Raw genomic sequence first — 24,337 nt, 5'->3', positions numbered from 1 at the left:
TAAATGAACAGAATCTCAGAGCCTTGTGGATAATATGAGGCAATCTAACATAGATGTCATTGGAGTCCTGCAAGGAGACAGGAGAGAGCATAGGACAGAAAACATTTTCTGAAAAAACTGATGGTTGAAAACGTTCCCAAATTTGATTAAATCATCAACCCACAGATCCAAGAAGCTCAATTAACACCAAGTGAATAAATACAACAAAAAACACACCAGGGCAAACCATAATCAAATTGCTGAAAACCAGAATAAAGCCTTAAAAACAGCCAAGGAAAAAAGACACATTTCATACAGGTGCGTGTGTATTACTGCCAGGGGCTGGCCGAGGAGAGACAATGCAAGTGACAGCCGACATCTCATCAGAAACAATGCAAGCCTGAAGACAAAGGAACAGCCTCTTTCAAGCGCCTAAATTTAAAAAGATCAACCTACAATTCCATATCCAGTAAAATTTTACAAAAAGTGAAATAAAGATATTTTCAAATAAACAAAAGCTGAGAGAATTTATGACCAACAGACCCACACTATAAGAAACACTAAAGAACTTTCTTTGGGCAGAAGGAAACTTATACCAGATGGATACTCAGATCTATAAGAAGAGATAAAGAGTGGAGTGAATTTGAAATACTTTCTTCCATGTCTTAATTTTTTTAAAAAACCAATTAACTATGTAAAATAAATATAATAAGAATATATTGTAGGGTTTACAACATATTTACAAGTAAAATATATGACAAAAATAACAGCACAAAGGATAGAGGCGGGTGTCAAAGCATGCTGATCTCGGGTTCTTACACTGCACACGAAGTGCTATGACACTGATTCAAGGTAGGCAGCAACAAGTTAAGGAAGCATGTTGTAATTCCCAAGAGTAGAGGTTCTTGAAGTGTGGTCAGAGTATTCTTCAGGGTCCCCAACTCTCTTCCAGGAGTACACAAAGTCCTCCCTTTTCCAACCACATATCTTTGTAAGCCTGGATTCCCTTCCTATTCTTCCACCAAAACAACAGATCGAATACAGATGATTTGAGAAGCTGAATGTTTTTTATGAAGCCAGACATTAAAGAGATTCACAAAAATGTACAACAATTACTACGCGTCTCAGTAAATTTAGGGGAGGGAGAATATAGTTACAGTTCATGAAAATAGGTTATTTATGCTGCCATGTAATGAGCATATTACTGCTTTTAAAATGAACTAATAGATATTTTTTAAATTTATCATTTTAAATTTCTAATGGGAGTAAATATTAATAAGTATAAGCCACATCAACAAAAGTTAGAGTCCACAAAAATTTTTAAGTTGAAAAAGGATCCTGAGCTCAAATTTTGAGAACCACTGCTCTAAAGGAGTAAAGTATTTAAAATTAATCCAAAACAACCAATCAAAATCCATCAGATTGAAGAAAATGTTTAAAAGCAGACAAATACCAAGTGTTCACAAGAATGGGGAGCAAGTATAATTATTCTACAACGCTGAAGGGAGTCTAAATTGGATAAACCTTTGGAGAGTGATTTGGCATATTAAAACCATATATACTGTTTCACACACATCAGACTGGCAAAAATATAAAAGTCCAAGTTTTGGCAACGTGTTAAAATGGAAACTCTTCCACTGCTGGTAGAAGGCACTTTGGAGAACCACAGGGCAGTATTTATTTGGTAAAGTTGAATGTGTACATACTCTACACCCAGCAACCCTATCTTAGCTCTATTCCCTAGATAGATACCCTACACCTGTATTAGGCAATGTATGTACAGGGATGCTCATTTGTAATTGTTAATATTTTTTAAGGAAACAACCAGAAGCACACACTGTTGGTGATCCACCCTTATCCCTTGGGCATTCGCCATTCCTGAGCATGCCAATCAGAGGGCTTTCCCTGCCAGCACCCACAGCTCTTTACCTGAGAGCTTTTTCTGGCCCCCAGAGTCTGCTCAGCCAGTGCTTGGAGCAGATCTGAAGTACCAGGGAGTTAGCTGCTACCCTCCTGAAAACATACAACCAGTGACGACTGGAGTTGATGGCTAAATCCTCCAGTTCTCTCATCACTCATTTGGGGTGAGTGTGAGGTGTGGTCCATACTGTCTCCTGGGAATCACCAGCGGGATTGAGCCTCACTTGCCCCAGCAATAACCTGTCAATAATACACTTTTATTGGTTTCTTTCCCTTAGCTGTCTCATTTTCCCACTTTCCTGTCAATGCTTACTGAATAACCTTGCAAATAAACTACTTGCTCTCACATCCTTGCTTCAGGAGGAAACCAATATTAAGACACAACCTGGGGCCAGCCTGGTGGCACAGCAGTTAAGTGCACACTTTCCACTTCGGTGGCCCGGGGTTCACCGATTCGGATCCCGGGTGCAGACATGGCACCTCTTGGCAAGCCATGCTGTGGTAGACATCCCACATATAAAGTAGAGGAGGATGGGCACGGATGTTAGCTCAGGGCCAGTCTTCCTCAGCAAAAAGAGGAGGATTGGCAGTAGTTAGCTCAGGTCTAATCTTCCTCAGAAAAAAACGAAAAGAAAGAAAGTATATATATATAAAAAAAGATACAACCTACATGCCTTTCAACAGGAAGATAAATAATTTGTGGTATACAATGGAACACATAGTTACAATGCATCTAGAGCTACATGCACCAGTATGAATAAACACTGAAAACATAATTTTGTGTGACAAAAGCAGGTGTGGAATACTAATAACAGTCTAATGCCATTTATGTCACTTGTATTCCTAGCTACTCATGCAGCTGGGGTGTCCATGTGACACAATTCTGGCCAATAAGATAAAAGCACAAGACTGCTAGGGAGGGTGGGAAGCTTTTGTTCTTTTGATTAAAAAAAAGAGAGAGAGAGAGATGTGAGTTGAGACTTCCCTCCCCTCTTCTTCCCATCTTGATCATGAGATGAGGGCTGGAGCTGTAGCAGCCACTTAGTATCCATAAGGAAAAGGTCAAGACAATCACAGACACTTCCGCTGACATTGTTGAACCACTGCACCAGCCCTCCAGACTCTTTGTTATGTGAGGAAAATAAATATAATTTTTTAAAGATACTATTAGTTGGATTTCCTATTACTTGTCGCTAACCACATTTCTAATTGATATCTGCCCTAATAAAATGGAAAGGATAAGTCCTATTAACTGAAGTGCCCTTTGTCTTGTTGGGATGGGAGTGGGAGTGTAAGTAATGGACATGATCTGCAATAGGGTTGAATTTCTCTCCATAAGAGAGTGAGAGGTTTAGAATCGGTGGGATAGAGTTAGTGTAGAGAGAAAGAAGGCAAAGAAGATGGGTGCTGCATGAGAGAAGGGTCAGAGACCACACATGTCCTCCCCAGTGGTGGGTTAGCCAGGAAGGACTTTAGAAAGAGTAGAAATATTGAATGAAATAGAGAATAGCAAAATCTAAAATATTTGCCACAGTGCGTGCGATGTAAACTGCCTCCTCTAACTCCTCACAAAAATCTTCAGTAAAGTCTACACTGCTCACTCCTGCTTTGTGCAAGTGGATTCTGTTTAGGAAATTCAAAGAGACGCTGAGTTCTGCACCCAGGTTATTGATGCAGGGTGAAGCAGAGGATCAGGGGAGTTGACATGTGAGTTATCAAGTCAACTTCACGTGGCTGTTGAAGGAGGCAGGAGAGCATAGTTAGATACAATTCAGGCCCTGGAGTCCAACAAGCTGTGCTGCTAACTGATCCTATGGTTTTAGCAAGTTACTTAGCCTCTCTGGGCTTCAGTTTCCCCATCTGTAGAATGGACACAATAGCAGTATCTACTTTTAAAAATGACGGTAAGGATTCAATGAGATAATACAAATAAAATGACTAGCCCAGGACCTGGCACATGGGAAGTACTCAATAATTGCTTATTATTATAATATCATTACCATTATTGAATTAGAGAAGGGAGAAGGGAGGGATGGAAGAAGAGAAGGAAGGAAGGAAGGAAGGAAGAAGGGAAGAAATGAAGGGAGGGAGGGAGGAAGGAAAGAAGTTAGCTCGTTAGTTCTGTGTTTATTGGATGGGTGGGACCACTCACCGCTCTTTTCCCTTTGACAGCCCATGGCCCTTGTAATTTTGATTCTGCAATGAGAAAAGGAAAGTGATGTAACTGGTTTTGCACAACCATTCTGCCTTCCCAGCTCAACTTCCTGCAGATATTAAAATGCTCAAACCATCAGACTCAACACTGCACAGAGCCTGAGGCATGAAGGTCCAGCCTGGCCAAGTTCTCATTGGTCAATACGTGCCCAGCAACTTGGTCCTTGGAATGAACCCCTAAGTATCCAAGGGCCCACCTCGCTGTAGGCTTGTTCCTCAGGCATGACCAGTATAGTGAGTGTCTGGTTTTCAATGCTCCAAAGGTCCGACCATGAACCCCAGTTTAAGGGCTGATCTCAGCAGGCTCTGTGAGAAGGATCTGAACCTTCTGTTCTAACCTTGAATGTTTGATTAGACCCATCATCCAGAGGGGCTGGGTCAAAGACTCAGAGTAATGTTAAGTCCTTCCACCCAAAATGGACCTTTCAAATCCTCAAAGGATGGTGGGTGTTATTCTGATCCAACCACGTCCAAAACAGTTTGGCTCTCAGTCCTGGTAAGGCAGGTATGAAAAAAGAAATCAAAATTGGTCCTGCGCAGGATGACCTTTGCAGCTTGGACAGACTTGCCATCTGTATTAGTTTTCTATTGCTACATAACAAATTACCACAAACTTAGTGCCTTCAAACAGTGCAAATCTATACCTCCCAGTTTCCACAGGCAAGAGTCTGGGCACAGCTTAGCTGGATCCTCTGCTCAGGTCTTTCAAGGCTACAATCAAAGTGACGGTTGGGGTTATGGTTCTCATCGGGGCTTGAGGTCCTCTTCCAAGATCATCCAGACTGTTGGTGGAATTCAGTTACTTGGGGTTGCAGGACTGAGGTCCTTCTTTACTTGCTAGTTGTTGGCTGGGGACTGCTTTCAGCTCCTAGAGGCCACTTGCAGTTCCTTTCAATGTGACCCCCCTAGGCAGTTCATAACACGGGTGTCACTTTCTTCTAGGCGAGCAGGAGCACGGCCCTCTGACTTCCAACCTGCCTCCTCCAAATCAGCCATGATGGAGTCTTATATAATGTATTATAATCATGGTAATAACTATCCCATCAAATTCACAGGCTCCACCCACACTCAAGGAGAGAATTATATGAGGTGTGCACACCAGGGGTAGGAATCTTAGAATTCTGCCTCCTACACTGTTTTACCTCTCAAAGAGCCAGTGGAAGGGGAAAGAGGATACTGCTTTACAAAACTGGCAGAAGTAAGCCCCCTACACAAGCAAGTGAAATTTTATCCCATTCTTCCATTCAAGCCCCTCCAATTCCCCCAGCACTAGTCAGCATCCTAATCTCTTCAGATTATATCTTTCATACTCTCTCACGTTTTCAGTTCCATTTTCTATATGTTTATTCAGTTGCTCCAGAGCCTTTGGTTGAAAAACTTTTTGCTTCCTAACTAAATTGCATTAGCTTTTCCGTCAAAATTCAATTGACTATGTATATGTGGGTCTATCTTTAGACTCCGTTTTGTTCTATTTACTTGTCCACTTTGATGTCACTACCACACTGTCTTAATTACTGTAGCTTTCTAGTTAACCTTGAAATCAGGTAGCATAAGTCCTCCAACTTTGTTTGTTTCAAGATTGTCTTTGCAATTTGAAGTCCTTTGCCCTTCGATACAAATTTTAGAATCAGCTTGCTAATTTCTGCAAAAAAAAGGCATGTTGGGATGTTTATTGGGATTTTATTGAATCTATAGATCATTTTGGGAAGAAGTGACATCACAAAGTACTGTCTTCCAATCCATGCATATGGTCTATCTCTTCATTAATTTAAGTCTTCTTTCCCTTTCCGCAGTGTTTTCTAGTTTTCAGAATGGAAGTCGTGAATGTTTTTTATTTATTCATAGGTATGTGATTTTGTGATTCTATTGCAAATAGTAGTCTTTAAGTTTCATTTTCCAATTATTTGATGATAGTGTATTGTGGTAGGCACAATAATCCTCCCCCAAAAGATGTCCATGTCCTGATACCCAGGACCTGTAAATATGTATCTGTAGGTGAGGAAGACAATTCCTCTACCCTCTAGGTCCTTCTGGCTGGCCTAAGAATTAAATTGATAGAGACAGAATAACAGGAGAAAATCAAACAAAGCTTTCTAACATGTACACACGGGGAAAAATCCAGGAAAAGTGGGTAACTCACCAGGATGGCTGAGGTCGCCACCTTAAATACCATCTTCAGCTAAAGGCAAAGGAAGATTTTGGGGGTGGGGGGAGTCAGTTATGGGAGTTTACCAGAAAAGCACAGTAAACAAGAGTAAGGTTACTATGCCGATCTAAGTCCTTGCCTTCGGCATTGATAACAGTTTCTAGAGATAAGGTCATCCCCCTCTTCCAGGTACAGAAAGAGAGAGAGATCTTTACAAATGGAGATTTCCCTTACAAATGTAAATGTCTCTTACAAAGGGTAACTTCTACTTGGTTTTCAGAGCTTTTCCCAAGTCTGCAGCTTTTTAAAAAAATAACCAGCCAAAAATAATCCTCATGCCAAAGAGACCTATGTTGAGGTGGCCAATTCTGCTTCCCTACACTACATTACATGGTAAAGGGAAATTAAGGTTGAAGATGGACTTAAGGTTGCTAATCAACTGACTTTAAAACAGAGAGGTTATCCTGGTGGATTATCTGGTGGGCCCACTCGCTTTTTGTTGTGGGAAGGAATTAAAGAAATGGAGGTGACATCCATGAGAGATGGAGCACGGGATAAGAAGCAGGTTGGGGTTGGGGGATCTGGGGTCTAAAGTAATTCATTTCCCTTCTTTGAGTCTCATTTTTCACTCTTAAAATGGGGGAGTTGGCCTGTGCACTCCTAGAAGGCAGGGGCTTCTCTGACTCACCTCTGTGTCCGAATTGGCTAGCACTGTGCTCAGCTAGGAAAAGGCACTAATTAGCGTTTTTTGGATGGATGGATTATGAATGAATGGATGGGTAGGGAACCGGAAGTAAGGAATGAATAGATCTCTAAGAGCTTTTCCAAGTCAGGAAGCCCGAAATTCTGAGCTTTCCCCGGGATCACAGAAATCGCTGAGTACAGCTTAGAATCCTAGAGTTTCGTAAATTTCCCGCCAGCGAGCCAGAGTCCGCCGACTAGCGCAGACTCCGGCGGCGCGCGGCATGCTGGGACTTGTAGTCTTTTCTATGAATTCATCATTTTCTTCCTGAAATTCCTCCGCAAGTACCCCCAAACTTCTGAATCCCTCCGCGGCTCCCCTCCCTCTCTCTAAGGACGATAAAAACATCTGGATCCGGTGGCATGCCTACCTTCGGTCGCGACATGACACGATTCCCCAGGGCCAGATCCAAACCGCCACGGCACCCCGCGCGAGACTGTGCGTCCCGTTGCCAGGGCGACGGAGGGGCGCCCGGATCCGCAGTTCTGATTGGATGAGCCAGGAGCACCTCTCGGCGCAGGACGCAGGCTCAGGAGAGACCCCAGCCGCGGTAAACTTTTGCGAGGGGTGCTGGCGCAGACTCTTCTACTGCCTCAGCCTCTGTTCCCAGCCCCACACCTTCGCAGCCCTGGGGCACACCCGGCGAGAGACTGGCTGCCGCCTCGGGCGTCTACTGCCCAGGGCCTCTTCGAGCTGCATTTCGCTTAACGTAAGAGCGCTGAGTCTGAAAAGTTGTCAGCTTTCGGTAAATACTATGGTGCTAAGTTTTCCTAATCAGTCCCTCACTAAGTCAGCCGGTCAGTTGGTCAGTTCTGCTCTCTCCCAGCCATGCTGTCTAATTCTTAGGCACCAACTCCATGCCAGGACTCACCTCAACGCCTGCAGCAGCCTCCTGACCAGTGTACTCGTGCCCACTCTCTCCCTATCCATTCCAATTCATTCTCCGCACTGCAGTCAAAGAGCTTTAAAACGCAAACCCGATCGTGTCTCTCCTCTGCGCATAACCTGAAGCGGCAAATTCTTCGCCTTTGCACCCTGTGTTGGCTCTCTGTCCTTCCCTGCCTCACTTTCCTCTGGTATATAGATATATATATCTATATACCAACCAGAGCTGATTAGAAACTGATCTAAAAAATTAGAAGCTAACTTAAACAAATTTTGTTTTATAGCAACAAAAATATGTTATGTAGGAATAGATCTAACAAAATATATGCAAGACATTTCATTAAACAACAAATTCTTATTAAGCATCTACTTTATGTCATGCCCCATTCTTGACTCTGAGGCTGCAGCAGTAAACCAAACAAACAAGTATCTGCCCTTGTGGAGTTTATATCCTCACAGAGAAAATTACAAGCCATATTGAAGGACATTAAAGGGCCTGAATAGATGGAGGGATATACCATGTACGTGAACAGGAAGACTCAATATCGTAAAGATGTGTATTTCCCAAGTCCAGTCAGGATTTTTGAGAGCCCTTGTCAAACCAAAGCAACAAAGCATGTATGTTGGGTCAAGGAGACATTTCTCTGCCTGTCGATTCCCATTATGATGCAGGGAGAGGCAAATATCAATGAATACAATGGGGATCCTAGAAACAGACACAGATGTGTGTGTGCACATGTATGTTAACTTGATGTACAATAGGGGGACATCATAAATCAGTGGGGCAAGGATGGAGGACTCAGTAAATGACACTGAGAAACTGGCTTTCCACAGGAGTGAAAAACAGATGCCTAATTCAAGTGGTTTGAAGAATAAATACGGCAAACAACTATTTCAGACTATTAGAAATATATATGTATATATATATAATATTTTTATGATCTCATGATGGGGAAAGGTTTCTTAATAAAGCACAACTCATACAGGAAAATATTGATCTGTGACTCTCTTAAAATTTAAACTGTCATGTAACAAAAGGCATTGCATATTCAATTAAAAGACAAGCTGCAGACTAGGAGGAAATATCTGCAACATATTTAACAAAGGACTAGTACACAAAGAACTCCTACAAACCATTAAGAAAAAGACTGCCCCTCCACCTGCAAAAGAAAAAGAAGTGGACTAAAGATATGAATAGAGAACTTCCGGCAGAAGAAACTGAAATAGCCAATCAACAATTGAGATATGTAAATCAAAACAATTACAAGATAGGATTTTAAATCCATCAGTTAGATAAAAATAAAAATATATATCAATGCCAAGTGTTTGTAAGCATGTTGGGAACCTTTATACGCTGCTGGTACCCTCACACTTTGAAAAGCAATTTGGCAACCTCTCGTAAAGTAGAAAAAGCACACACTTTACAAGCCATTGATAGCACTTCTGGACATGTATTCTATAGGCTCTCTGATCACAACTGCACAACCTATGGGCTGCCTTTCACTTTGCAGCTAATGTGCAAGGTGACAACTTTCCCTGAAGAAATTCTCACACTTGTGCATAGGTCATGTGTGTAAGGATGTTCTTTGCAACATTCTTTACAATAGTGGAAAATATTAGAAATGATCTAAATGTCCACTAGTAGAGTGATGGATGAAGAAAATGGGATATATTCTAATAAGAAAATCCTATACAATGATGAAAATGAATGATCCAGATCTTTATCAACATGTAAATATCCCCAAAACCTGTTGAGTCAATAAAAGAAAGTTGTGGAATGATAAATATTTTTTAAAGGTTACAATTTATGTTAGTTATAAACATACATATAAAATGATATTCTATATACTTAAGGGTATATAGATATTAAAAGTTTAAAAACATGGGGAAAGATACACGCCAAACTCATGATAGTAGTTGCCTCCGGGAACAGAGTAAAGGAAGAGGAGAGAGGAGAGGGAATTTTGACAACTTCAAGTTTATTTGGAATATTTTGTTTTATTTAAAGAACACAGTTGAAGTAAAATAAGTCAAAGTATTGTTATCTGGATTTGTTTTTTTGGTTTTGTTTTGTTTTTTCTAAATGAAAAACACACAAGCCATAGCAATAAAAAAAAAAAATCAGTGCTATGACAGGAAGTTTAGGATGCTTTGGGGATGTGTAACAGTGGAGTCTAACCAACTCGAACTGGGGTCAGCAAAGACTTCCTGAGGAAATGGAAGTTAGTCTGGTAAAGGGGATGGGAAGGGCATTCCAGGCAGAAGGAATGGCATGTGCAAAATTGGATGTCAGAGAGTGAAGCATGTTTGAGGAGGTGAACGCAGATCAGTGACCAGGAAAGAGTGGAGAAGAGTTTCTGTTTGTTTCCTTTTTTACAGATATGCAAACAGAGCCCTAGTGAGGGGAATAGAACCCAGGCCTCCTCACTCCCTGTCAGTTGCTTCATGATAATAATAATGCCCGTGATAATAATGATGATGTCCTGTGTGCCAGTCTCTCTACTAGGAACTTTAAATATGTCCTCTCATATCATCTTACTACAGACCTATTGGGGGTTTTTCTTCCCCATTTTACAGACGATGAAACTGAGGCCCATAGAAGTTAAGAAATTTGCTCAAGTTCACAGTGGCAGAAGCTGGATCCCACAAGGCCTTGTGTGCTATTCTGAGCAGGCTGGACTTTTTCCTAAGGGCATTGGTGAACGTATTAGGTTCCTATTGCTGCTGTAATTACCACAAACGGGGTGACTTAAAACGACGCAAATGTATTCGCTTGCCGTTCTTGAGGTCAGAAGTCTGCAATGGGTCTCACGAGGCTGAAATTAAGGTGTCAGCAGGGCTGGGTTCCTTCTGGAGGCTCCAGGAGAGAATGTTTCTTTGCTTTTCCACCTGCGTTCCTGGCTCATGGCCCCCTTCCACCTTCAAAGTTAGCAATCGTACGTCTCCGACGCCTGCTTCTGTCATCACAGCCCCTCTGACTGACTCTCCAACCTCCCTCTTTCACTTACAAGGACCCTTGTGATTACAGTGGGCCCACCTGAATAATCCTGGATACTCCCCCCAACTCACAGCCAGCTGATTACCAACTTCAGTTCCACGTGTAACCTAATTCCCCCTTCCATGTGATGTAACATCTTCAGGATCTCCAGGAACTAGAGCACGGACCATTTTTGGTGGGGGGACCATAATTCTGCCTACCACGATGAACCACTGAAGGGTTTTAAGTAAGGGAACGACAAGGTGAGACCTGCATCTTAGCATCTTCATATTGCTGGTTTTGTAAAGAAAGTCACTTCATGATTTATTTAAGGCTGATTGGGCTTTGCAACAACTAACACTTTACAGGTTGAACAGTACATAGATATTAAACGTGTTAAATCTAATAACTACATGTTTGGGGTTTTTTTTCAGGATTTTTAACCTGATGGAGCTCTTCTGCACGATTGGACTATTCCCCCAACAACCAAGTATGGGCATAAGGACTATAATAATTGCCCCGTTATGGATGTGGAAACAGACCCTGGTCACTGCCCAGGTTCACAGAGCTGCCAACGCAGAACCCTGAAGAGGAACTAGTGTTCAGGCTCATTTATCTGGATTTCTTTATGCCATCCATGGGGTGGGGCATTCTGGGAAACTCAAGTGGGCCGTCAGCACACCTTGGGTGCAGTTGTTCGTGTATGACTTGGTGCCCCATAAACATTTGTTGAATGGGTGCATAACCCTGCTTTCACTTCTGTGGCACAGACAGTGATTTTCAAGGCAGGAAAACTGGGAATCATCCTAGAATTTCTTCCTTTCCCCCAGCTCCAATCTATTTGCAAATTCTGTCAGCTGCACCGCCAAAACATTAACAGACGCTGAGTCCATCCCCTTCTTCCCAGCTTCTCGGCTCCCCCTCTGTCCCAGGGCCTGTCATCTCTCACCCGGGCCACCACAGTGACCTCTTCACTCGCCTCGCTGCTTTGCCTCTCTAATCCACACTCCAGGTAGGGGCCAAAGTGATCGACTTCAAATGTAAATCAGATGCCATGGCCTCCCTGGTTGAATTTCTCATTGGCTTTCCATCATACGGAGAAGGAAACCCTAAACCTCCAATCGTGGCCATATGAGGTCCTGCATGCTTGTCTTCTCTTTGGCTTCATTCTCACCACCTCCCCTGGGCTCCCTCCCTCCAGTCCCACTGGCACCTCCCAAATGCCAAGCTTTTCTCACCACAGGGCCCTTGCCCATGCTGTTCCTTCTACTGGAAAACTCTCCACTCTTTAAATAGCTGGGTCTTTCTTATAGGTCAGATATCAGCTGGAATATCACCTATTTGGAGAGGTTCTTCCTGCCTCCCCTTTTGTTCCCTTCACAGAAAATCATGACCATTTGTAAATACTTTGTCTGTTTTCTTATTGCATTTGCCTTCCCTCCTAGACTTGAGATGTCCAATATGAAGCTACCAGCCACACATGGCTGTTAAGCATTTGACACGTGGCTAGTCTGAACTGAGATGTGCTCAAAGTGTAAAATGCGCACTGGATTTTAAAGTCTTCATACAATAAAAAGCATGTAAGATATGTCGATAATTTTTAAATAATGGCTACATGTTGAAGTGATAATATTTTGGATATATTGGGTTAAATAAAAACATTTTTAACCACCTGTTTCTACTTTTTTAATGTGGCGACTAGAAAATTTAAAATTACACGTGTGGCTCACACTACATGTCTCTTGGGCTGTGCTGGTCTAGAGTGTTAGCCGATGAAGGGAGGCAGCGTCTCCGCCTTATCCACCTGTGTTCTAGTACCTGCTGTATAGTGGGTGCTTAGCAAGTGTTTATTGAATAATTTGTTTTTTATGAGAACCCTGGGTGCAGAGAGAGCTGAGTCAGGTAGCCCCGTGCATGCTGTGAATTTGAGGAAGAAACACGGGACAGTTTTATTTTTCTCCAGTCACTGCATCTCAAACAGATTCTGCCGACTTTCTCTCCTGCTCTGTGCCACCATCGTCTCACAGCCGGGGATGAAGAGGGGCAGGTGATAGCTGGTTCAGCTGCTTCGATCTCAGTCCCCGTGGAGGTGTCTGGTCTCAATTATTTTACACTCTTCACCTTTGGTCCTAGTAGCCAGGAAGGGCTTCACCTCAACACACAGAGACACACAGGATAGCTGGGACCCCAAGGGGACTTGCCCAGGCTCACCAGCAGGTCAGAGGTGAATGAGGCCTGGAACCTTGGTCTCCAGACTCACCTTCCAGGACTGTTGCCTCTAACTACATCCTGTTGTAGCCTCCTTTACTCAAGGGACCCAGGTGACAGTAACTCTCCCTCAGCTCCCTCTCCTCATATTTACCTCTGCTTTCTTGGGGCCTCTCGGGGCAGTTATGCCTGGTCCCAGCAGAGCTGACCCAGATGGCACCATCCTCATAGAGGCCAAAGTGGATGGGAGGATGGATGGATGGATGGATGGGTGGGTGGATGGATGGACCAGTGAAGGATGGGAGGACAGATGGCTGCATGAGCGGCAAAGGAGAATGGTTGGCTGGTAGGATACCTGCTTGGGGGGCGGGGCAGGAGAGGAAATGTACAGAAGGAAGGAATTACCCACTTTTCTCGTCTCAAACAGAACATGAAAATCAGAGGACCCATAGCGGTCAAAGGCCAACCCCCACCACGTTTCTGCTAGAAAACTGAGGCCAGAGGAGCTGGGTGCTTTGCCCCAGGGCCCGCGGGAAGGTCCAGGCAGAGCCGGAACTGAGACCGGAGTCTCCGAGCCCAAGCTGGGGGCTCTTTCCATCCCCCACCCCCGCCCCGCCCGCGCCTGACAGTGCCAGGGTGGGGGGAGCGCCCCCGCCCCCACCTCCGGAGGTGGCGGCCCCACGCGGCCCCAACAAGCTGCCGTTGTCCCGCGGGCCCTGGGCCCGGCACACTGGGGCTTTGTCCAGCCCCCCGCCGCGACCCACGAAGGGGGGGGGCCCACATGACCGAGGGGGTAGGAGGAGCCTGCGGCGGCGGTGGCGGCGGCAGCGGCAGCGGCGGCTTCACCATCGTTTCCCTCGCAGGCCGGGGGTCGGCGGGCGGTGGCGGCGGCGGCGGCCGGGCAGGGCTGGGCGGGGCCGCGGACGCCGGGCCCCCTGCTCCCCGCCAGGCTGCAGGCGCCGGGCCTGGGCCATCAGGGCAGCTGTGACCCGAGCGCGCTCCGGGCGGCGAGCTGGGGGTGCGCTCGGACCCCCGCCCCCGGGATCATGGGGAATGGCATGACCAAGGTAGGGGGGCGGGGACCGCGCAGCCCGCCCTGGCCGCCCCCGCCCCGGCGCGGCGCCCGCTCCGACCCGGTCGCTCTGCCCGGCTCTGACCTTCTGGCTCCGGCTGAGTCTCTGTATCTCTCTCTGTGTCTCTCTGGGGCTGTCTCGTCTCTCTCTGGCTCCGTATCTCTGTGTCTCTGTCTCCCTGTGCCTCTCTCTCTCTGCTTGTTTCTGTCACTCTGTATTTCTTGCTGTGTCTTCCTGTGGCTCTCTGTCACTCCCACTCTCTCGCTGAGTCCCTATCTCTGTCTACATGTGTCTCTGTCTCGCTTGTCTCTGACTCCTTGGAGTCTCTCTGCTGCCGTTTCTCTATCCTTTCCCCTCTTCCGGCCTTCCCACTCCTTCCTCCTCTGCATTCCCGGCCACCCCTCCTGGCCAGTCCGCCTCTCCCCTTGCCCCCTCCTCTGTGCTCCTCCTACCTTCCCCCCATAGGTCTCTCTGCCCTCCCGCCTCTCTCCTCTCACCCCTACCCAAGCTGACTTCCCTTGGTGCCCCCCTTCTACCCTCCCCAGACCCCTCTCACAGAGAGTCTGGGCCCGCGGGAGAGAGGAGATTGCTCCCTGACTCCTGAGGTCCAGACACCCTTCATGGGACGGAGAGGGGCTGCGGGACCCCAGCCACTGGGTGGGAGGGTGTGCAGCCCCCGCCCCGCTGAGCCTGGCTGTCTCTCCCGCAGGTTCTTCCTGGACTCTACCTCGGAAACTTCATCGGTGAGCACTGCCCACTCCATCCCCAGGCCATGGCACTCTGCCTGTCCCAGGCCTGTGTCCACTATCCACACTCTGGCCCACGCACCTTGGACACGCTCAGGAATGGGGCTGGGGCCAGGGGAGCAATGCCAAGCTGGGAGGGGGAGAGAGCTCATGAGGACTAAGGGGCACGTGGGCCCTGCAGTGTCCCCAGTGTAAAGGGCTAAGAGCCCTAGTCACTGGGCAAGTCTGCACCTGCTCCGAGCCTCAGCACAAGGCCCACCCACCTCGAAGGGTTCTTCCGGCACTGAGGCTCGGGGTGGGGAGTCTGTTTGGAGGTGTTGCTTCTGGCTGGGAAGCTGGGAACCCTCCCCCGCCCCTCCCCCCGCCCCGCCACCTCCTCCTCAGAGGTAGAAGTTTCTACCTCGGAAACTTCATTGGTGAGCACTGCCCACTCTGTCCCGAGGCTATGGCCCCGTCCTGTCCCAGGCCTGTGCTAAGAGATGGACTGCTCTGGGGCTTGGCGGACCCGAGGTAGGAAAAGTCACTTCCATCTGCGGAGTCAAAGAAAGCTTCAGAGAGGGAGGGGCGTCTGAACCGGGGCAGGGCCTTCCCCATCCCCCACTTCCCCACTGGGCTTAGGTGCTCCTCTCCCGTAAACCCTGATCCCTTCATCCCTGGGAGCTACCTCAGCAGTCGAAGCCGCTTGATTTCTCAGTATTTGGCTCAGTAAAGTTGGAATCCTCTTTAAGTGTGTAGCCCCATGAGGACAGGGGCCAGGACCCTATACCTCCGTGCCAGTCAAGGCCGCACATGGTAACACTCAGTGAATGTGCTGAATGAGGAAGTGGACGTATGGAGATAGAGGGGATGTGTGTCATCTACTCTGACAGTGAAGGGTCTGCAGATGGAGATCCAGCCCCTAGAGATGACCACTGATGGCAACGTGCAGTATATCCCTGGGTCAGCTTCACAGATCTTTGCGGATACAGATAGAATATTTAAAACAAAAATGGAAACCTCTTCTGCATGCTGTTCTGTAACCTGTTTCCTATTTAATAATATATTGTGACATCCTTGCACCTCAGCACATAAGAGAACATTTTAGTGGCTGCGCAGTGTTCAAGTATGAATCTATCATTATTTGTCCAATCCTTTTTTGATGGACATTTAGGGTGTTTCCATTTTTAACTGTTTCTGAGGTGTTTACTGTTACAAGCAGTGCTGCAGAGAACATCGTCCACTACACACAGCTTTCTCTGTGAGTGAACCCTTCTGTAGACCAGATTCCTAGAAGTAGAATTGCCAGGTCAAGGATATGCCAGGGAAGCGTGTTTGCGATGGAAAGAACAGAATGGGCAAGGCCAGGGAGATGTTGAGCTGTTACTTGTGGGCACCCCGGTGGCAAGACTGAAGCCTAGGGGTGTGGTGGGACCTGTCATGCCAGAGCAGGAGGTGATGAAAGAGTGGGGAGCTGGCGGAGGATGGGCCAAGGTGGAGAGAGAAAGGTGAGGAGGAGAGCTGGGCAGCGAGCTCCCGCCTCACTTGGCCGTCAGGAACATGTCAGTCACACCTGCCGGATTGGCTTAAGCATCCTGTTTCTTTCAGATGCCAAAGACCCGGATCAGCTGGGCCGGAATAAGATCACACACATCATCTCCATCCATGAGTCACCCCAGCCTCTGCTGCAGGTAGTCCTTCCCCCCATGCCAGGGCTGCGCATAGGTGGGGAGGGGGCTTCAGACCCCCACAGCACTCCTTTATCAAGTACCTGTCATGTGCCAGGTCCTATACTGCCTTCCTGACCCATACAAACTCCTTCAATTAAAAACTGGCCTGTTTTACGTTAGCATCCCTATTTGATCCCTATTTGGCAACTGAGGCCCAGAGAGGTAACGTTTAACTTGCCTAAGGTCAGGAAGTTAAGGAGCTGGAATTTTAACACAGGCCATCTGGCCCTAGCGGGCTCACACTGAACCATAAAAAGGCCCCCACAAGGGCTTCCCATTGCCCAACTGAATAAATGACTCCAAATGGATGATTCTGGGCTCTGTGTCTTGCTGTGTGACCTAGGGCTTGTGACTTCACCTCTCTGGGCCTCCGATCCCTCTGCCTCCAGAGGGGCAGCCCCCAGGGGGCTATTGTGAGGATGCAAAGGGGCTGCAGGTAGGGAAGATGCTTTTCACACTGTAAAGCCTGGCCCCTGCTGGAAGAGTTGGTGCTGGTATTGTTGAGTCCTGGAAAAGAGGGAGTGAGGGGGTTATGACTCAGAGGAGGAACGTAGGAAATCCAGACCTCATGTGCTGGAGTCAGGAGGCCCACGTTCACAGCTTCACTACTTATTCTCTCTGTAACCTTGGGCACAGGACTTCACCTTTCTGAGCCTCAGTTGCCTGATCTGTAAAGGGGAATTTTATAACAGTACCAACCTCACTGAGTTGTTGGGAGTCACATATTAGGTACTCAATAAATTACAGCTCCTATAATAACAAAGTTAATCATATTCTTATCCCTTAAACAGAGTGCCTTCCTCCTTATCTGTTAGAGTTTGTGTCACTTGATGAAAGGAAAGAACTGTGGGACAGGCTCTGGAGATCTGAGATCCAGAACAGGTTCTGTCACAGATTTGCTGTGTGACCTTGGACAGGGTCCTTCCCCTCTCTGGGCCTTAGTTTCCCCGTGAGTCAGATTTGAGTGTCTCTATGAACCACCTCCAATAATCTGTGATTCTCAGTGTGTTTCAAAGAAGAAATTTCCAGATCAATGGAGTCTGATTTTGCTGCCCAGGGCAGGCTCGTTCTGGAGTATTTGGAGTACGCAGTCATGCCTACTCCAGATTGCATGGGGAAGGTTGTCAAGTTATGAGTGTATTTACTAATGAAATGACTGCTTGCAAAACGAGTCCCTGCTCTAACAGGCCCGCCCTCTGCTCACAAGCACTCGCCCTCCTCATCCCCATCCATCAGTGAATTTACCAGTCAGTTTGATAATGCCCTGCAAACCCAAGGCCAAATGTGTTGCAAAGTGAAATTGCAAACCTTGCAAAAGATGCAGGATTGCGTGCCCTTGGGGAGTGAGTGAGAGAAGGGCTGGAGTCACACAAAGCCATTAACCAATGAGGACCTGGCCGGGGGTCCCTTAGCCACTGGATGGGGGGGGTGGGGGTGGGGTGGGGGGCCGGGACAGACACTGGAAAAGAGCCCTTTGAATATCAAAGGATTAAGAGAGGTCCTTGAGAAAAGTGATTCTTGGGGCAGTGGGCAGAAATCCTCTTGATTCTCTTGTGTGACAGTTAAGCATAAAGTGAAGGATGTTGTAGAAAGTTTGTTGGAGAAATTACTGACAATTCATTCCTTGATTATTTTAATAATTAGCGTATAGTTTTATAACCACACTTCATGAACTCTAAACTTATGTTCATAGTTTTTGTTTCTTTTCAAGATGATAAAAGCTGCTTTTCCCTTCTTACAGTATGATTTTTGTAATCCTCATTTGGAGGGGAGCCACTTTAAGTGGCCCTTTCCCGGCTATTAAATAAAAGGTCCCTGGATCCTTTTTATCAAGTCCTCGTGCCCAAGTCACCTATGGGTTTAGGATTCCATCCCCTCAGAAGATTCTGGAACCACAGATGGTCAGAGCTGGGAGACACTAGGAGATGGTGTCTACTGTCTTGGGATAGAGAGGATGACAGTGGTCCAGAGAGGGGCAGGAACTGGCCTTGGGTCATGAGGTGCTTGGGCAGCCCAGGCTTGGGTAAGGGGGTACAGGCAAGGGTCCCCCCACTGCCCGTGCGTGTTTTTTATTTTCAGGACATAACATACCTTCGCATCCCGGTGGCCGACACCCCTGAGGTACCCATGTAAGTTCTCCTAGACGGACTGACAGATGGACAGACAGCTACTTCCTGTGGTGGCGGTAGGGAGAGTGGGAGGTGGAGGGAGGACAAAGAGGACTCTGTCCTAAGATCCCAGCACAGGTGGTCACCCAGACCCAGGTCTGCCACGGTCTCAGTCATGCCCTTGCCTATGCCCCTGGCCAAGAGTCTTAACCTCCCAGAATTAATGGAGAACAGATCTGATGCCCCAAAGGATTTGAAAGGGTTAGGCTCAGCCTGTTCCTGGCCTTGGAGTTGAGACATCTGGGTTCTTGCCAGGCTTTGCCATTTACTTGCTGTGTGACCTTGGAAAAATCGCTTCCCCTCCCCGAGAGGGAAATAGGGGTGCGATCAGCATCAAGGAGGCTTTCAAAGATCAGATAGCACAGACGGAGAGTCGCAGACAGGGCCTGGAGTGTAATGGGGGCTCAGAAAGCAGGACTTTTGTTCATGTTATTAGCAGCAGTCCCTCCCAGCCTGGGAAGGACCCAGACAAGACACTCCTGCCCCTTGGGAGTCTTGCTCCTGGCCTCGTGCTGACCACCATTGTCCCCAGGTGCTCTGATTGCAGAGTCCAGAGGAGTGGGACTCCTGTGTCTCCTCCCTCCCATTTCCTTCAAAGGTCAAGATAAACCACCCATGAAAATAGAATCCACAGGGCCCACTGGAGAGGTGCTCCTGCCTGTGGTAGGATTTGCCATTATTGGCCCTCCTACTGCCTGAAACGCCCCCTTATTGCTTTACACACACCCCCTCCTCGTGGGATAGTACTGGCCCCTGCTCACTGTACGTGCTAGCTGACCGGAGGACCCCGGGGCGCTTTGTCTCTTGCCATCCCATAAATGGGGAAGGGGACAACTCCTAGGAGACCTGCCCCCCAGCGCTGCCCACCCTCTTGCTTTCTTCTCCAGCAAGAAGCACTTCAAAGAATGTATCAACTTCATCCACTGTTGCCGCCTCAGTGGGGGGAACTGCCTTGTGCACTGGTGAGTTAAGAGGGGCCTGGGGGGAGAGGAAGGAAGTCCCGAACACACACTCATCCTCTGGGGAAGGAGGAGCCTGTGACAGATCTTCTGCAGCCCATCACAATGCCTGACAGTCCACCATTCGTCTGACAGAGGCCGGTCAAGGGCTCAGATCAGGGCCCTATCCCTTCCCCGCCGTGTGGCCATGGCCATGGCTGTTTCTCCCTGAGATTCCATTTCCTCATCTGTAGAATGGGGAGAAGAATGCTGACCTGACAGGCTATTGGCAGGACTAGGTGAGGTCACGCAGGTAGACCAGCACCCTCCAATAGTCCTCTCCTCCCCTCCAGGCCTTTGAGGCGATAGTGCAGGGTGGTGGGGAACCCCAGGCTGGGAGGCAGGACCCCTGACTCTTCCCAGGGGCCCCTGGCCCAGTTGATGTCATTCATTCCATAACTTCTCACTGAGAACCCAGCCTATGCCCGGCTCAGGGCGGCTCTGGGGGAGCCCCAGCCATACACTCAGCTCCCTCCTGCCTCGTCTCTCCCCCTCTCTCCCTCTTTCCCCTGCTCCAGCTGCACTGGCCGTCTCCCTGTTCTTCACATCCACCAGGCTCCCACCTTATATCTTCCTACCTGCTGTGCAGAATCCCCATCTTTCAGGACTCAGCTTGATGTCACTTCCTTGGGAACCCCTTCCCTCATCCTCCCCATCCCTGCCCTCCTACCGCTAGATTAATACCTCTTCCTGTACCATCTCCTAGGCCCGGCTCATCTTCAAAGCAGTTAGCACCACCTGAAATTGTTTCCCTGGTTAGTGTCTGTCCCCCCTACCACCCTGGAAGCCCCAGAATGGCAGAGACCATGTCTGTTTTATTCCCCCATCTATCCCCAGTATCTGAAAAATAACAGATGATCAAGAAATGTTTGTTGAGTGAATGCATGAAATGATGTTTCACTCAGGCCTTTAATGTGGGAGAATGCTTGGGGGATTCTCCAGGCAGAGGGAACAGCATGGGTAAAGGCCTGGAGGTGGGAAGACAGGTCCTGGCAGGTTCCTTGTGGTTGGAGCTCAAGAGGCAAGAGGTGGGGACGGGGTGCTTGGCGGGCACAGAGGAGATTGGGCCTTACCTGAAGCCCGGGGGTGGGGGGGCCTCCCAGCTTTGCAGGCATCTCCCGCAGCACCACCATCGTGACGGCATATGTGATGACGGTGACGGGGCTCGGCTGGCGGGACGTGCTTGAAGCCATCAAGGCCACTCGGCCCATCGCCAACCCCAACCCAGGCTTTAGGCAGCAGCTTGAAGAGTTTGGCTGGGGCAATTCCGGGAAGGTAGGGGCTGGGGCAGGGCTGGGGTGGGGTGGGAAACTCTTTGCCCACTTGAGCCGAGCACCGACTGGACAGAATTCGGCCAGTGCTTCAGACTTCGCAGCAGATTTTTCTGAGGTCTCGAACTCGTGGCCCTTGAGCTAATCTAGGTGTATTTGTTTGGCCAGCCAGGTGTTTTCTTTTTTAATTTAGAATTTGAATGCCTTTGAGCTAGACCAGGTCCCAGCACTGCCTGTTCTACAAGCCTGGACCCTGAAGGCATTTGAGTTTGGCTCCTCTGGGGAGACCGTCCATCCCCGAGTCTCCGGAGGCCAAAGCAGTTCCGTCTCTTATGCCCGCTGGGCAAATGGCACAGGGAAATGTCAGGAACTGAGGCCTCCCTGGGAAAAAGGGATGAGAGGGAGAGACAGACACAGAGAGAGAGAGAGAGGGAGAAGCAACAAGTTCAGGAAGGCTCTCCTCAGGGGGCGGGCTGGTACCCAGACGCCTATCTGCAAGGCTGCCTTAGGAAGGAGGCAGGTGAGGAGGAGGCCCTGCCTGAGTGGAGTTGCTGCGGAGGGAGGGTATAAGGTGGTCCTCACTGTGCAGGTGGGGGTCACTTTAGCAGGTCTGGAAGATGGAGTGTTAAAGGGGAAGGGGATTCAGGGAGAGAGAGGGGACTCATAGGGGAGGCGGGCTCAATGAAGGGGATGGAAACTCAGGAGGGAGGCTAAGAGGATGCTTAGGAATGGGAGGGGCTTAGCGAGGTGTGGTAAGCTCGCAGAAGAGCGGAGGCTGTGAGGATTGGGGACCGGACCGGCCGGCAGCCTGGCACCGACCCCCGCCCCGCCTTACGTCCCCACGCCAGCTTCGCCGACAGCTGGAGGAGCGCTTCGGAGAGAGCCCTTTCCGCGACGAGGAGGAGGTGCGCGCGCTGCTGCCGCTGTGCAAACGCTGCCGGCAGGGCTCTGCCAGCTCGGCCGCCTCCCCCGCGCCGCACTCTGCGGCCTCCGAGGGGACCCTGCAGCGCCTGGTGCCGCGGTCGCCCCGGGAAGCCCACCGGCCGCTGCCGCTGCTGGCGCGCGTCAAGCAGACTTTCTCTTGCCTCCCGCGGTGTCTGTCCCGCAAAGGCGGCAAGTGAGGAGCCCGCCCCGTCGTGGCGCCCCTCTTCCTCCCTACTGGTCCCCATCGGGGGCTGTCTGGGCCTCCCAAGGCCTCCAGGACGGGCCCAGAGCCTGTGGGAGTCCCGCGGCGGCCTGATCCCTGCCCCTGCCCCCATGCCCGCCTTGCTTGTCTGCGTCTGCAGTCAGTGTGTCCTCCATCTGTGCGTCTCTGCGTCTGGGCCGGCCTGCTGCAGCCACCTGGTGCCTTAGTCCTTGGGCTGGGGGAGGGGGCACCCAGGCCTCCACCCTTCAAGGCGGCAGAAGTGGGAGTGGGTAGGTGGGTGGGGGTTGGATGGGCCTAGAGGATATTAAAGAGACACAGAAGCTGCCTGTCTGAGCGCCTCCCAGTCATTCAGCAGAGGCGGGGCAGCAGGACTGCCAGGGGCCGGGAGCCTGCAGGAAACCAGGACGGGAGGGGGTCTGCCTGCCTCCCTGAACTGCAGTCTGCAGGGCTGAATTCTGAGACTTTACCCTCTTCCCTGACCCCACCTCCATCTCTCCCCAGCCCTGGTCTCCTGAAGAGACCCCTCAGTCCCCCCTTCTCTCTGAACCCCCACCCCCCATCTCTGAGCCCCTCTCGTCCTCCCTGATGCCACGTTCTCCCCTCCAGCTCCTTCCCCTTTCCTATTGACAAATACTAGCTAGTGAGGTAACTAGTGCCTCCCTGACACCTGACCTTTTACACACATGAGTGCACCTAATCCTCGAGAGGAAACTGAGGTTCAGAGAGGTCAGGGACCTTGCCTGAAGACACACAGATGAAGTAGGGGAGACTAGATTTGAACCTAGGCAGTCTGAGTCCCATGATGGTTGTTAAGAAGCAGCTCCTTCTGGTCTTGGAGGTTACTGGCAAGGAGGATCCCCTGCCAGCTAGTGGGAATGACCCTTCCCATCCAGAGTTTAAAGGCCAGGGCAGCCACTGAGGAGGGAGGGCCTCAAGGCAGCCCTAGAAAGCAGCAGACTACTCCAAGAATGAAGGGAGGTCATTGGAGCAGACTTTTCCTAAACTGAAATGAACCTGAAGTTGACAGGGGCCTGAACTAGCTATAATCTAATAGCTAGCAGCACGTGTTCAGGGCTCGGGGGGGGGGGGGGTGGCATGGGGGGGGAGGATGGATGAAAGAACCTTCACCTGCTGCCCAGCCCCCTACTCTGAATTCACTCAACAGATGTTCGTTGAGCACCTACTGTGTGCCAGGCATTGTGCTGGGCCCTGGGGATACAGTTGCCTACATTCTGGTAGGAAAGACACCAGACAAAGAGATAAACAAAAAAATGTCAGGTAATGAGGGAGTGAACCATTTTGCTCTCTCAGGGGAGCATTCCAGGCAGAGGGGACAGTAAGTGAAAAGTCCCTGAGGTAAGATTGTGCATAAAGAGCAAGGTGGCCAGACTCACCAGTGGTCCTCCTGGCTGGTCAGCAGTGCCACCACCATCCACTGGATTTAAAACACCTTTCTATTTCTGCTGGTGTCCCCCCTATTTAAAAGCCTCCACGGCCCCATTGTCGATAGGACAAAACAGAGCACCTTGCTCTGATGTTCCAGGTCCTTCTCACTTCTCCCCTCCTTCTCTCATTACTTTTACCACATTCTGACTCAGCAACGACAACGATAATAGCACACATTTACTGAGCGCTCACTAGGGGCCAGGCAATGTGCTAAACACTGTCCTTGCATCTCATTTAATCCTCAAGCAACCCGATGAGGGGGGCGTTGCTGACAGACCAGGAAACGGAGGTGGTGCCGAAGGTCATCAGCTGAGGGTGGGGGGGGGAGGGCTGGGATTTGATTCTTGGCCATCTGGCTGTGGACCCCATCCTCTTAATTGCCACACTCTGTCACCTAGAAAAAGGAAGAGATTGTCTGACACACTCAGGACTCCTGCTCAGATACAATTAGGACTCGTATGTAATCATATGAAATGCTTTGTGCCCCATCGGAGGCCTGCAGGCCTGAGTCTGCATCCCGACTGTCACTGTAGACGTGTCAGAACTGAGTGGCTGCTGGCACGTGAGGACAGAGGGTGGGAGCATGAAGAAGGACCGTCTGACACACGCACAGGAGGGACAGTGCTACCGGCCACTGGTCAACGCTGGCTTGGTGTCCAGCCCTATGTCCACTAACTGAAGGGTGGTTTCTCTCTCTCAGAGCCTCAGTTT

General features: G+C 49.0%; 2 protein-coding genes across 9 annotated transcripts in view; one reads left to right on the top strand and one right to left on the bottom strand.

Moving 5' to 3' along the window:
* The window catches only part of TTLL9 (tubulin tyrosine ligase like 9), a 54,424-nt gene extending 39,821 nt beyond the window's left edge, over positions 1-14,603 (bottom strand). The window contains exons 1-2 of one of the 6 annotated variants that reach the window (XM_070247581.1): positions 14,229-14,603; positions 4,052-4,095 (exon numbers count right to left, since the gene is read on the bottom strand). Coding sequence is in view for 2 of the 6 variants with exons in the window: in XM_005604560.4 (XP_005604617.1) it covers positions 4,052-4,095; positions 7,372-7,386 (59 nt within the window). In the remaining 4 variants the exon portion in view is untranslated. Of the gene's footprint in view, positions 1-4,051; positions 4,096-7,371; positions 7,940-14,228 lie in introns of those variants that run through there. The other 5 variants (XM_070247580.1, XM_070247582.1, XM_005604560.4 and 2 more) reach the window with 5 other exon arrangements.
* DUSP15 (dual specificity phosphatase 15) lies at positions 13,773-22,510 on the top strand. 3 transcript variants are annotated; one of them, XM_023626294.2, is made up of 7 exons: positions 13,773-14,138; positions 14,854-14,887; positions 16,475-16,557; positions 18,676-18,725; positions 19,652-19,726; positions 20,866-21,037; positions 21,882-22,510. In XM_023626294.2, the coding sequence occupies exons 1-7, from the start codon at positions 14,118-14,120 to the stop codon at positions 22,152-22,154; spliced, it is 708 nt and encodes a 235-aa protein (XP_023482062.1). In that variant the 5' UTR covers positions 13,773-14,117; the 3' UTR covers positions 22,155-22,510. The 3 variants fall into 3 exon arrangements, with proteins under 3 accessions (XP_023482062.1, XP_070103686.1, XP_023482064.1); XM_070247585.1 differs by having other exon boundaries at positions 13,964-14,089; XM_023626296.2 differs by lacking the exons at positions 13,773-14,138; positions 14,854-14,887; positions 16,475-16,557; positions 18,676-18,725 and adding an exon at positions 20,469-20,517.
* Positions 22,511-24,337: the final 1,827 nt, after the last annotated feature.

The sequence above is a fragment of the Equus caballus genome, chromosome 22 (genome assembly GCF_041296265.1).
Source record: "Equus caballus isolate H_3958 breed thoroughbred chromosome 22, TB-T2T, whole genome shotgun sequence".
Lineage (NCBI taxonomy): Eukaryota > Metazoa > Chordata > Mammalia > Perissodactyla > Equidae > Equus > Equus caballus.
The sequence above is the reverse complement of the archived record's forward strand: the minus strand, read 5'-3'. Positions and strand labels throughout refer to the sequence as shown.